This window comes from Lithobates pipiens, unplaced genomic scaffold (genome assembly GCF_037356315.1).
Source record: "Lithobates pipiens isolate NorthernLeopardFrog02 unplaced genomic scaffold, aLitPip1_a1.2 Scaffold_52, whole genome shotgun sequence".
Lineage (NCBI taxonomy): Eukaryota > Metazoa > Chordata > Amphibia > Anura > Ranidae > Lithobates > Lithobates pipiens.
In genome coordinates this window covers 192,608-207,679 of record NW_027507875.1, presented here as the reverse complement: position 1 = coordinate 207,679, position 15,072 = coordinate 192,608, and the positions used below count along the sequence as shown (strand labels likewise).

Below are 15,072 nucleotides of genomic sequence, written 5' to 3'. Positions count from 1 at the left end.
AGATGTAAAAAAAATAAAAAAATTGGACTCAAATTAAATTAAAATTGGTTAAAAACGATTAAAAACTCTGCCATAAAATAGTCCAACAAAACCCTAATCCAGCAACCATCAATGGAAAATATATCTAAAAGACATAAAAATTGATGTGTCTAAAACTAAAAAAAATAAATGTCTTACTGATCTAATGATACTGCATATGGAAGCTATATCAAAGAATTTGCATATGGAGGCTATGTCAAAGAACTGCACTTAAAAATTATACTTAGACTTGACCATGCCGCAAGCTAATTTTTGTAGTCCCTCAAAGACATTTCCAAAATGGTGATTTGGCGCATGAGTAAGATATGAAAATGGCTTATGCATACCTTCAATTAAATCAGGTCCTTGACTGGACTCAAAAAGGGGCTTTCCTGTGTGAAGCGGTCTTAATGGAAAAACACATGGACATTTATGTGAGAACTGAAGAGACCAGCAGATAAGCTTACCCAAATCTATTGAGAGTCAAAGGTCTACCTGTGCAGGCAAGTTAATTGTTGGATCAGAGAAATTACTGGCCTTCAGTATCTGCATGAGCAATCAAGATAGATAAGAAGCCAGTCATGTTTTGAGAACCATATTTGAATGGATAGGGGAGTAGATCCAGAAGCTGAAAGGTGGAGTGACTTGAGCGCTGGGAAGCGTTAAACAAAAGGTGATGGTGAATGTGCAGCTGAGGGTAGCTAGTGTATAAAAAGATATTGCAAATGCGGACATCCCAAGTCTCTCACAAGGTGCGGGTGTCTCCACATTTCAGCTGTGGCTCCCTGACACCCGCAAGTGCCATGCAATATCTCGGCTGTCAGCCATAGCAGCCTGAGCCGCCGCACTCCACTCACTCGGCGGATCCTGGCATGCTGGGTAAAGCTGGCAGTAATGTGAAACTGCCAGTACTGTCTGCAGCTGGGAATCCGCTGGCGGCCGGATGTCCTCACTCGCCAGGAAGACTAGTCTGTGTGAGGAGTCACACCGACTCTGGTGTACACAGGCTGGTCCTTCAGAGTGTGTGAGATCTTACAGCGTGTGCATAAGAGTGACACAGTGACACTGAGCATTACTGTCACTCTCTCACCACATCATCTTGCTCACTGTTACTCAGGATCACTAGGGTGATGAAGCCAACCAGACATGTTGTGTAAAGCAATTATTTATTGAATAAAAAAAAATGTTGTCTCCATGCACGAGTTAATATAATAAATACGAAACAGTTTAAGTAAATATTTTAATATAAAATCTGCATAATATATACCAGACTTCAATTAGGTGAAATCACAAAAACTATGTATCTATTACATACATACTTAGTTTTTGTGATCGTCACCGAATCTAAGTCTGGTATATCATTATGTAGATATGACAGATTACATTATAAGGACGTAAGACACTATAATAAGGATACATCTTATGCTTTTATTTATTTTAGGGACCATAACATATTAGGGAGGCTAAGCACAGGGAAGGCTGCTCAAGCATGTCACAGTTCTTTTGAGCAGAAAACGAAAGTCTTACAGAGAAGGTCACTAGAGCTGAGGTGTACTTTGCATCATTCATTGTTGAGCATAACCTGCCATTGCAGGTGTATAAACACACTGGCAAGCTATTCAGGAAAAATGTTTCCAGATTTAGATATAGCAAAAATTATGCTTGCTCAAATCAAAACAGCAGCTATGGTGAACATGACACTGGAACCTGAATGTTCAGAGAATCTGTACAAGTTCATCTGGACAGAAAAAAGGCCATACAGTATTCTGGTTGATGAAAGCAACAATATCATGTGGGAGAAGGAATGTGCCATTTTAGCCAGGTACTAAAATGAAACTCTGGATAGGGTGACAGTTGAATTTGTAGACATGACAGTGTGCAATGATGCCAAAGCTGAATAAATATTCAACCGCATTGCATAATCCATGCATGACAAAGGCCTTGAGTGGTCTAATTGTGTAGGATTTGACATATGCAATGTGACGAAAACCATGCTGTATTGTCAAGAGTGAAAGCACAGACCCCTCATATTAACAGTGTTGGCTGTCCAAGTCACCTGGTCAACATTTTCTCAAAAACGAAACAGCTCTCAGTGTCACCTGAAGAACTGCTCATTGACATCTACCACTACTTTAGGAAAGGTTCCAAATGAAGAGAAGACCTAAAAGAGTTTCAAGAGTTCTGCAATGTTAGATAATAATAAGATAGAGCACAGCCGCGCTTATGTCGTACAGGAAGTAGAAGAACGTAAAAAACATAAATATATATGTATATATAGGTTGCAGCCCCCCAACCAGGAAATCCCCACAAGGGGTTTTCAAAATAGTTGATAAAAGAAATGTGTGGGGTGTCCGGCGCTACCTAATATTAAAGAGGAGGGCCACCGTTGTTTCCACCAGGCCAGGTGTCACCTCAAATCAGCAGATTGTTAATGTACATAAACCTTTCTATATTAGTTGAGAATATTTGAATAATTGCAGTATGAATACAATAAATTGTAAATAAAAAAGGCTACAAATTCCCATATAAAGTGCTTTTGTGCAACAATAAGTGCAACATATAATACTTAATGCAACTGATGTTAAAATTCATATAATCCCCACTGTGTGTTGGATTAATCAACACTACTGAACTACAAACAATCAAATTAAAGTGCAAACGTATGAAAAACCACACGGTATGGCTATAAAATTTATAACCATAAACTCCAACTAGTGGACAGGCGGGGAAGGTTGGAAGACAAGGGAAGAATTGTAGACCCCAAACCCCGCGGATCAGGAATTAACCGGACTCTCCTTTTGGATATCGTATATGGGTCTGAGAGCCGGAATCGCACTTAAAGACACAGTACCCCTGTAGGGGTGTATCCCTTGGAAGAACTGCATCGCATTTGGGCCTGAATATTGGAATCGCATAAAGATTGATCTGAAGGCACATTACCCCTGTAGGGGTGTATCTTTCTGGTGAGTGGGGAACCTTGAGGGGGAGCACGCAGTCACTTGAAGAACCTATATCCGCAAGCACTAAAGTCACTTTTTTTCTGCTGGATTTGCACAATCGAGGATTTTTTTGATTTTTTATTCAATTTTTCCTATTTTTCACGTGTGGACATTAATAGACTTCTTGCTCTTTCCTTTTGTTTTCTTCCTTTTTATTTTATTTTTTAAAAATGGTTTTTCATTTTTATTATAATTAAAAAATTTTATGCACATGATTATTTCTTTGTATATGATTTATAAGAAAGTTGTTTGATATTTATCCCACGCATATACATGCATTTTGGATGTTTTCTTTTTTGCAATTTTACACCATTAGATATATGAGGTTTGGAGTTTATGGTTATAAATTTTATAGCCATACCGTGTGGTTTTTCATACGTTTTCACTTTAATTTGATTGTTTGTAGTTCAGTAGTGTTTATTAATCCAACACACAGTGGGGATTGTATGAATTTTAGCATCAGTTGCATTAAGTATAATATGTTGCACTTATTGTTGCACAAAAGCACTTTATATGGGCATTTGTAGTTTTTTTTTACAATATATTGTATTCATACTGCGATTATTCGAATATTCTCAACTAATATAAAAAGGTTTATGTACATTAACAATCTGCTGATTTGAGGTGACACCTGACCTGGTGGAAACAACGGTGGCCCTCCTCTTTAATATCAGGTAGCGCCGGACACCCCACACATTTCTTTTATCAACCAGTTCTGCAATGTTGCCCAGCCGAGAGTCCAAAAGCATGGCTCCTTCATGCTGGCTTTCTTTAGGAAAAGGTTTGGACCATCTTCTCCACCAATTTTCCAGCTTTTCTTTCATATTTTCAGTTAAACGGTGAGACTCAGAAGTCCGCTCATATTCAAGAAAAGGCTGACAGATCCCCAAACAAAACTATATGCGTGCTTTCTTCATAACGCTACACAATGTTCTGACAAATTCAATTAGATTTTTCAAAACAAGGCACCTATCCTCTTCAAGTTGAATTAGAGTGTACAAGAGCTCCTGTAAGCCATGACAAACAGATTTATAAAGCCAAAGGTTTTGAGAGAACAAAACATTCAGGAAATCTATTTATGCAACACTGAAATTCACCTCCCGGATAAAGAGTTTTTTATTGGATAACTAGCAAGGAGGAAGTTGCTAAGTGAGGAAGGACAAGAGATGCCTCCTTACAAGACAAAGCAGTTATTTAAAGATGTCAGAGCATTCTATGCCAAGAGCTTTAAAATAAAATTAAAAAAAATCTTTGAGAAGTTCCCAATGAAAGACCAATATTTTTAAGAACCTGTCAGTGGTCAATATGGAGAACCAATATGAGGTGAATCCAGAGCAGATTTTGATTTTGGCAGAGAGATTTTCAAATGTGATCAAGGCAGATGACAGAACAGCTCCACTTGGAATTCCTGGATTAAGTCTCAACTAACCTTGAGGGACTGGTGCCAAACTACAAAAGTTTATCAGTTGATAAATCCTGGGGGAAGCTGTCAAAAGTAAAATCTGTAAGCACAGGACAGTTGAGATTCAAAGAGCTCTGCCAGTTGATGAAGCTGCTTTCGGTGCTGACAAATTCTAATTGTGATGTGGAAAGGGAAATCAGCATTGTATGTCATTTTAAAACAGGATTCAGAAGTCAGCAGTCTCACAAAACTCTTGTAAATCCGATGTCACATTCAAAGTTGTTTTTGTACACGTTCCCCAACCCTCAAGTCAGTCCCTATTCCAGCTTCTGGAATATGGGTCTTGAGCACTACTCTTCTGCGGAGAAGCTCAGTAATAGGCTTAAACTATGAATTTGGTGTGTATTTTTCTTTTAGACATCAAGGGAACTCGTATCCGCTTCTAGGTCTTATTCTTTCTTCTTTTCCCTCTTTTGGGCTTATGCTCCTAATTACTTTCTCTCTTTTCTCTCTATGAATATTGTTACATGCCCTTTATTTTTTGGGTCATTTACTATTGCACCGACCACATACACATTACGGACCACCCCAAGGACATGGTTTTTGAAGAAATGACCCTTATAGGGACAAATAACCTCTACGAGAATAGTTTTCAGTGCACCGCATTTATTTCTTTGATAATAGTTTTCATGAATATTTTACTTTATCCACTTAGATGGATCATCTTTGTAATCATCTGAAATGTGTTGTGTGATCCAGCTATTCACTTCCCAGCAATGGTAGATATTTTCCTCTCAATATACCTAATTGTACTTCTCTGCTGGTCACTACAGTTCTCACATAAATGTGCAGATATTTTTCCATTAAGACAGATTCTCATAGGAAAGCCCAATTTTGAGTCCAATCAAGGTCCTGATTTTAACTGAAGATATGCATAAGCCATGTCCATGCCTTACTGGTGTTCCAGGTCTGCATTTCAGAAATGCCTTTGGGGGTCTACAAAAATGGTAGCAACTTTCTTCTGCAAGGTCTTGTCCAGATATAGTTTCCATTCTTTGGCATGGCCTCCATATGCATTTTTGGTATAGTTTTCATGTGCATCATCATATCAGTGAAGCATGTACTGTACAGTATATTTATGTTACCTGTGATTATTACTATTAATATATTCTAAGGATTTTTTTGGTTCAAGTTGGGATTTATTTGGTTCAAGTTGAGATCCCTAGGAGCCTTTATCATTTTAGGCCCTCCCTTTAGAGATTTTAGGAGAGCCCTTTTGCCTGTTGCATTTTTTGTACAGCAACGTGTGGGCAATTCACTAGATTGACTATATTGAGAGTGTGATTGGGCTAACATTCTTTTGGATTTACATCTTCTCTTATCAATTCATAATTGGGTTTTGTGTAAGTATATACACACACACACATTTAGGAGTTTGTAAGTGTTACTTATTCTGTAATTGTCTTCGGTGTATGCTATCCGTATTTATTTGTACTACCTAAATAAACAGTTTTCCCCCTGAGGAAGACTTAAACCTGTTGAGGTACTTTTCAAACTGATATTGAAGACATCTTTATTGATGTCCCAAACAGCCAAGGCTCTCGTGCAACATGGCTGGGTTGAGATAGTGCTCAGGTAAGTATTAGGGGGCAGCAGCACACAGGTTTTGTTTTTTTATCGAAATGCATAGAAATGCATTAAAGGGGTTGTAAAGGTAAATTTTTTATTTTCTACATGGGTTCCTTTAAGCTAGCGCATTGTTGGTTTACTTACCTTTTCCTTTGATTTCCCTTCTAAATGTTTTTTTTCTTTGTCTGAATATCTCACTTCCTGTTTCTCCTCAGTAAACTTCTCACCATCATCCGAGCTGGTGGTTAGTCAGCCAGAACAGCTTACTGAACAGCTTACTGGGGTGAAACAGGAAGTGAGAAATTTAGACAAAGAAAACAAAGAAAAAAAACATTTAGAAGGGAAATCGAAGGAAAAGATAAGTGAACCAACAATGCACTAGCTTAAAGGAACCTATGTAGAAAATAAAAAAATTACCTTTACAACCCCTTTAAGATAAAAAAAATAAAAACATCTGCCTTTAGAGCCACTGTAATGTCCTCCAAGGAATGGAATTTAAAACACCAGGTATCGATGTGTCAAAAAAGGTTAAGCAGTCCAAACATCAGAAAGAGTCCTCCAAAATTCAGTAACGAAGTGCAACAATAGAGAAACCCAGAACACCTCAAAATTCCAAGAGGAAATAACAGCACCACACCTGAGTGTAGCAGACAGGGGGTTTACCAGAATAGGATTACCCCTAATACATAGTGGTTAAAATACGATTTAGATGGCAATGGGCTTTTAGAACCCCTCGGCTTTCATCCACTTACAACAACAGCCTTGTGGCCCCCAATGGATGACCTTATGAACCTCCACTCGCCAAGGAGACACCTGCTCATAACAGGGTCACAGACATGTACCTGACATCTCACCTCCAATTCACTTCTCGGATGTGTGATTTGCAGAGTGTGATAGCAGGGAATCAGAGTTGAGATGTCCGGTACATGTCTGTGACCCTATTAGGAGTGGATGTTTTCTGAACGAGTGGAAGTTCATAAGGTTATAAATTGGAGGCTGTTGGTGGAAGCGGAGGAATGCCAAGGGGATGTAAAAGTCCATTAACATTTGAAGTGTGTTTTGACCACTATATATTAGGGGTCATACATTTCTGGTAAGCCCCTGCCTGCTGCACTCGGGTGGCATGGTTCTATTGTTTCCTCTTGGGATTTGGAGGTCTGAGTTTCCATATTGTTGCACTTCTTTCCCGAGTTTCTGGAGGGCTCTTTTTGATTTTTGGACTAGTCTAGCGTTTTTTTGATGCCTCGGTGATTAGCATTTTAAATTAGCCATTGGAGGACATTAGGTTCACCTACTTAGGTTTGTTGTTTTAAAGCACTGTCACTAGTTATAATTAATCCTATGTTTAATCCCATGTTTATTTCTAACGCTGCACTGATTATTATAAAAACAACCCACAGCAGTGTCAGTGGGGGAAAATCAGAAACCCTCAGCACTGGTGTCCATGACTGAACTGATAACCGTAAACATTGACATTGTACTAGCCCCCCACATTGGTGATTGGCAGCTGTGCTGTTAAACCCTTCCTTGCACTAGTGGTCTCCACATGCAGTGATGAGTGGCATTTTGGGCACCAGGAATCAAGTGCCATGATAAGCCAGTGTTCATTATCCTGTGCTTTTGTCATTCTACAGAGACATACATAGAGCAGTAAATAATGCATGGATTTTGCTTTCCTTCATAAAGATCAGCAGCAAAGATAATCATTGCTGTTCACTGTCACTGCTAACAACCAATAACAAACCCCTAAACAAGTGGGATGAATTTACTTTAACTGGAATGCACCAAACATAGCAACTCGACTCAGGAATTGTCACATAACACTAGGGCTGAAACAACTAATCAATTAATTTCAAAAACAATTATTTGTCTATTAATCGAATACCATTTTCATAATCCATTAATCGTCCAGCCGATTAGTTGGCCTGCATACACAATGCATTATTTGTTTACATATCAGGAAATATAGTGCAGCACACATACAGCTCAGTATACTGTTCATACATGTCAATAAGTGCCTGAGAACTTGTGAATATGTGAAGAGCAATGCTCATGGGAGATGTAGTCCTGGGTGGGAAGTGAGTGGTTCTAAAGGCAGAAGTATTCTTTACCTTGCTAATGAGGCACTCTATACATTACTTAACGCACAGCAAAAAGCGCTGTAGAAACAGATCAAAAGCAAACTGCATAGGTGTGTACCGAGTCTTAGGTTGGCCACATGGATCAATTTTCAGATGAGAATATTTATATGAAAAATCTTTGTACATTTGCTGAATGAAAGAATGTTTGAAATTTTCACTTGCTTTTAACATCCCGTTTTAAAATTAAATTCTGAACAAAAACCACATACATAGTCTGAAAATTCCTTTGACTAAGAAGTTTTCTATTTCCAAATTTTCCTGTCACTGTGGTTGAAAACAAACGTCGATCTGACGCCACTAACGATTCAAAAATCACATGAACATTTTTAAAATTCATTTTTTTTTTGAAGGAACACATTTTTGTATGGCCAGCATATAATATATTATGGTTCTGTTTGAAAATCTACAAAAAAAGTCTCTTTTCACTTAAAGAAAAAAAAAAGATCTGAGTCTGATATGTACCAGATTCAACCTCTAACAGTATATACAGTATATATTTCCTCTAATAGTATATACAATATATATCTCCTCTAAAAGTATATACAGTATATCTCTTCTGCCTGTTAATCTCAGAGTCGATTAGAGATTTTGCTCTCTAACCATAGAGTTATTTATATTTACCACTGCATACAGATATTTAAGAATAGATTGCCTTTTTTTAAACTTTACATATTAACTAACTAAATTCTACACCACACTTTTAAGGTTATTAACCGATAGATCGATTAATCGAAACATTCGGCCAACTAATCGATTATGAAAATAATCGTTCGTTGCAGCCCTACATAACACTGCTACTGTAAAGCATATGCAGAAGGAGCTACATGTTAAAAAAAAGAAATTAATGCATAGTCACTGAATATACTTAATGCTGTAAAGACCAAAGAAACACTAATAAAATTAACTTGAGTTAGCGATTTTGCACCTGTCGATATGTATCTTGATGATGCTCTTCATTACGGGAATCATAATACTGCTCTATAAAACCAAAATACTCAGCACGTTTCCTCTGGAGTGTTTGTTGTTGTCGGTCCTTATTTGCAGGGAGATAGCCCTGTAGATGGTAGATGAGAGAAAAGTTCATAGTCAAAGTCAAAAGGTAAAAATACAAAAAAGGAGTGTAAAAGTGTTACAGAATAAACATTACAACACTCTAGAAAGTACACTTTTGTATAACCAAAAAATGTAATCTTACATCCAAAACCCCTCCACACACATCCTTTATAGGCGACCCAAAATTCCACCGAATCGTACAGGACCCTGCTCATCTTACATGGTGGATCAACAATAAGCTTACTTCCTTTTTAACTTTATAGAAGGCACAAATTTCATTTCTTTCTCTTCCCTTAAATCAAAACACCAAATCCCGGAGACTGACTACAAATTTCTCCAGATTAAACACATTTTTGTATTTTTAATACATATTTTCAAACCACTAATATACAGCCCCCATCCTTTTTTGAAAACCTTTGTCTTAATTCACCTAGAAAATGAGAATCAACACAGACACAAGCAACCTACCATATATGATTAAATGGGAACAGGAGGCAAACTTCACATACTCTTCGGTTAATTGGGATAACTGTATAAACAATTTGCACAAATGCACTAAATCCATTGCCGTTAAGGAGACTGCTTTGAAGCTATTTACAAGATGGTACTATACCCCAATCAAATTCCACACCATTTTCCCTACTTCCTCCCCATCATGCTTTAGAGAGTGCCATTCCACTGGATCATTCTCACACACCTTTTGGAATTGCGATAAGATCACTCATATCTGAAAACATTTAGAGAAGTTTGCCTCCAAAATCTCAGATAAAAATATTATTTTAACCTTACACAACTGCCTCCTCTTCTCTCCCATTATAGGTCTCTCTACCCACAATATGAGATTAATCCGCACTATATGTGTAGCAATCCATTGGCTAATTGCATTTCACTGGAAAACGCCAACCGTCCCATTAGTACATCTCAAAACGAGAATTAGTAATATTAATTTAATGGAAAAAAGATTTCATTCTTTTAAGAACACAACCCATATATATATATATATATATATATATATATATATATATATATATATATATATATATATATATATATATATAGATATATATAAAATGGGATCCCTGGTTTGAGCATAGCAACAAGTTCTTTAACTCAGAACACCACACCCTTACATAGCTTGTTCAAAGTAGGCCACAAACCACTATAAAAGATTATAATCCCATTCTTCACTTTTTTTATGTAATGAAATTTATTTCTACTACATATGTATGTTAGATAGTCCAATTGAATTCCCGACTCTCTGTGGTATTCATTTTACTTATGCCATGTCGGTTTTGTACCACTTTTTGTACTCAATAAAAAAGTTAAACAAAAAAGAAAGTACACGTTTTGTATGCTGTTGCATCAAACCTTTCTTCTTCATATGTTGCAGTCCCAGCAGGATTTATTATACATTTGATTATTCCTATTTATTGCCTCCTTCGTGTTAGAGGTTATGGGTACAGCAGAAGCATAAGAATGGCAGCAGCATGAGGAAAAAAAAAATCTATGAACACTTTTCTGCAGAAACTGGAATTAACACTCCTTCCTGAAGTTGATTTAAAGCGGGATTCCGCTGCCGTTTTTTTTTTTTTTTTTACCTGTGTCACTGGTGGGCGACTCCTACGGTGTCTTTGCAGTCACGATCGGCGTATTTTTAATTTCAATAGATTTTTATTGAATATCACAAATTCACAGTATCATACAAAAGTCAGGTATTTATACATTCAATGCTTACAAGAACCCATCATGGGGTAATAGCCAGTGATATTCAGTAACATAAGAACATTGAAAAAAAAAAAGCAAGAAAAATTAAAATAAAAGAAGATAAGAAAACCGGATGCCGATTTCGTTTTTGTGTTTTTTCTCTTTTGTTTTTTTTAAGAAATATATACTATATTTAGCATATGCGCATGTAGACATATGATATCAGCAAAAACATTACTACAAGATTTGTAAGAAAATAGTTTAACCCAGATGTATTCAATGGCATTAGTAAGAAGCAGATTTATTCCAATCCATCCAGGGCTTCCATAAGACTCGTTTGGTTGCTAGGTTGCCTTGAGATGCTGCAAACATTAATTCGTACCGTATGTGTAAGTCCACCTCTCTAATGATCTCCCCTAGCTGTGGTACTTCTACGGTCCTCCATCGTCTTAGTATCGCTAGTCTAGTGCTCGCTAATATGTGAAAGACTACCAGTCTGTATTTTTTCGGAAATCTATCTATCCCTAGTGTTAACACCGCTAGGCCAGGATCTCCACCTGTAAGGACACCAGTTATTGTGGAAATCAAGTTGAACACGTGGCGCCACACCGTATTCAGTTTTGGGCACATCCAAAGTATGTGACCCAGCGATCCCCTATAACCGCAAAGTCTCCAGCATAGCGGCGAGGCCTGGGGATGAAAACCCACCAGCCTCACCGGAGTTAGATACCATCTTAGAAAGATCTTAGTAGAAAGTTCCCACATTTGCTGATTTAGTCGCCAAGTATACAACCTTTATAGATTGTTCCTGAGATTAGGGAGACCCCAACTCTAGTTCCCAAGATCTCATAGATGGAGACCTCCGGAACTCCGACTTGTGGTTTAAGAGGTTATTAAACAATGATATGCCTTTAATTTTTGTCTGATCATTTCGGTAGTACATATATACTCTCACCGGGAGGGGTATTTCGGTTGTAGGGATTGTACTAAGGAGATGTACTATCTGCATGTAAGTGTATTGGTCCTTAGGCTCCAACCCAAACTCTAGTTGTAACGCTCTGAATGTTTTAATAGCTGGGCCTAACATAATATCTTGCACTGATAAAATCCCCCTCCTCTGCCAGCTTCCAACGGATATCTGAGGGATGAGGAGTCGTAAACTTGATAGTGTTAAAGGGATTGCCTTGGTGGGTTGATCTGGGATGGCATTGTCTAGAAGTATTTTCCAGGCTGCCAGCGTGGCTCTCATAGGGGGAGACAGGATACCCCCCAACCTCGGGGAGAGTGAGCTCGTTAATAATACATCTGCCATGGGATGCTGTGGGCATTGAGCTTGTTCTATTTCTAACCATCTAGTACCCTTGCCCTGAACAAACCAATACCTTGCCTGAGCCAAGATAGCTGCCAGATAGTAATCCCGCAGCAGGACATGTCCCGCCCCTCCCACTCTTTTCGTCTGAAACAGTTTCTTGAAGGCGCACCTAGCTTTTTTACCTTGCCATAAAAAGGAGTTAATCTTAGATTGTGCTTTAGTGAAAAAGTCGTTCGGAACCGGAATAGGAAGGGTCCTAAATATATATAATATTTGGGGTAATATCAGCATCTTAAAAGCAGCTAATCTACCTGACCAAGTCAGTTCTTTTTTAGAAATAGACAACAGTTTGAATTCTAGACCCTCCAGGAATGGCACATAATTGTCGTTGTACAATTTACCTATTTTCTCAGAGAGCACTATACCCAAATATTTGATACCAGTAGAGCTCCAAGCATACGGGAAGATCCGCTGTAGTCTGGATTTTATTGCATCATCTATCCCCAGTCCCAGTATCTGGGATTTTCCTTCGTTTACCTTGTAATACGAAACCCGATTGAACAGTGTTAGAGAATCATGTGCCTCAGCCAGGGAAGTCTCCACATTAGTCAACATCAATATCACATCATCAGCAAACAGGCTGATACTATGACTCCCCGACCCCACTCAGAAGCCCACTATACGTAGAGGAGATCTAATGTGGATTGCCAGGGGTTCCATCAGTAGATTAAATATCAATGGAGAGAGAGAGGGGCACCCCTGCCGTGTTCCATTCGAAATAGAAAATGGGGAGGACATAACCCCTGATACAAAAACTCTCGCCGATGGTTTAGAATATAGTGCCTTAATTGCCGAATCGATGCCACCTTCAAATCCAAAAGCCCTCAGAACCTCACGAGATGCTGCCAGTGAATGCAGTCAAAGGCCTTCTCTGCGTCCAGAGATAGAAGCAGAGAAGGCCTCCCCTCCGTCTCGGCCAGGTGGATTAAGTTAACAAGTCTACGGGTCGCATCCGAGGCCTGTCTATTTTTTGTGAAGCCCGTCTGATCGGGATGAATGATCGTAGGTAGTATATCCACCATACGAGCGGCAATTATTTTGGCATATAGTTTCAAATCACTATTGAGTAAAGAAATTGGCCTAAAGTTTGGCGGAGAAATCGGATCCTTCCCGGGCTTAGGCAAAGTTATGATCAGAGCTTCCAACATCTCTGGCGGGAAAGAGGCAGAGGCAGCAGCTTTATTGAAAATTGTAGTAAGGTGCGGGGTGAGAGTGTTTTTGAACAGTTTATAGTATTCACCACTAAAGCCGTCCGGTCCAGGGGATTTATTGGGCGGTAAGGAATTAATGGATGTCTGGACTTCAGCATCAGTAAATGGGGCATTGAGCAAATCCACTTGCTCCTGGGTTAGTCGTGGGATTGGGAGTTGGGAAAGGAAATCCACAATGTGTTCCTGATTTGGCTGGTGAATCGTGGGGGCGTCTTTAAGGTTATAAAGCGCACTATAATAGGAGCTAAAAGCTTCCGCAATTTTCTTAGGGTGGGTTTCTTTTATGTTAGAAGTAGGGTGGATGATATATGGGATTTTAGTTCTATATCTGTGACCTTTGATTTTATGGGCTAGGAGTTTACCAGCCTTATTGTCATAGGCATAAAACGTCATTTTCCTACGTTTGCTATATTTCTCAAAGTTTTCAAGTAGTAGAACACGCAAGTCATGTCTATGCTGAGCTAGCTTTTGGGATAGGAGGACTGTCGGTTTAGCCTTATTAAGCGATTCTAGTTTCTCGATGTCCGACAATAAGCCTGTAAGTTTGCTTTGCCTCTGCCTCTTTAACCTCGCTCCCATTTGAATACAAAATTCCCCTCATAAACGCCTTATGGGCATTCCATAACACAAATCGATCTGTAACGGAATTAACATTGTCATTAAAAAATTCAGTCAGATGCTTCTGGAGAACCTCCCTGCACTCCTCTCTCTGCAGCACGTAGGTGTTGATTCTCCACAGTGGGCTCGCATTACCAGTTGCCGAGCCCTCCACGGAGAGCACCACCGGTGCATGATCAGACCAAGTCATTGGTTTGATAGCCACCGAAGATGTCCGCATCAGAGTCTGCTGGTCAACCAAAAACAGGTCTATTCTAGAATAAACCTGGTGTGGGGGGGAAAAGTAGGTATAGTCTAGCTCGTTTGCGTGCAGGCATCTCCAAGCGTCATATAGACCGTGTTGATGTATAGCGGGCTGCATAGCCGGGCGCAGTCGTGTGGACTGAGATGTAGAATCCGAAGCAGGGTCTGGGGTCAAATTGAAATCCCCACACATTAACAGCAATCCTTTTTGAATTTGCCGTATTTTTCGCATCTGGCTGTTAAAAAATCGCACCTGGTGATTGTTAGGGGAGTATACGTTTACAATTGTGTAGGTAGTCAAGTTTACATCACAGATCAATATCAAGAATCTGCCATGGGGATCACTAATAGCTCCGTGCAGTTGAAAAGCCACAGAGTCCCTGATAGCTGTAAGGACCCCTTTCCTTTTGGTGGTTGCGTTAGCTGTGAATATGTGCGGAAAATTTTTGTGTGAACATTTGGGAGCTTTGGCAGTCACAAAGTGAGTCTCCTGGGCACAGACAATGTCGCATTTGTGCGATTCCGCTTCTTTTCAGAGTAAGTGATGTTTCACGGGGTGGTTGAGCCCCTTAGTGTTAATAGATAAGATATTTAGAGCCATAGAGGGAATGGGTGCAAGGAATGCAGAGAAGTGTGCTGATCAGCCCCGCCATATATGAGCTCTCCTCTCCATGGGGGATCT

At 39.1% G+C, this 15,072-nt stretch overlaps 1 protein-coding gene across 2 annotated transcripts in view; it reads right to left on the bottom strand.

Moving 5' to 3' along the window:
• TBC1D22B (TBC1 domain family member 22B) overlaps nt 1-15,072 on the bottom strand; it is a 496,720-nt gene that overhangs the window by 321,205 nt on the left and 160,443 nt on the right. For both annotated transcript variants that reach the window (XM_077467354.1, XM_077467355.1), the window contains exon 4: nt 9,115-9,243. In XM_077467354.1, coding sequence (XP_077323480.1) covers nt 9,115-9,243 — 129 coding nt within the window. The remainder of the gene's footprint in view (nt 1-9,114; nt 9,244-15,072) is intronic.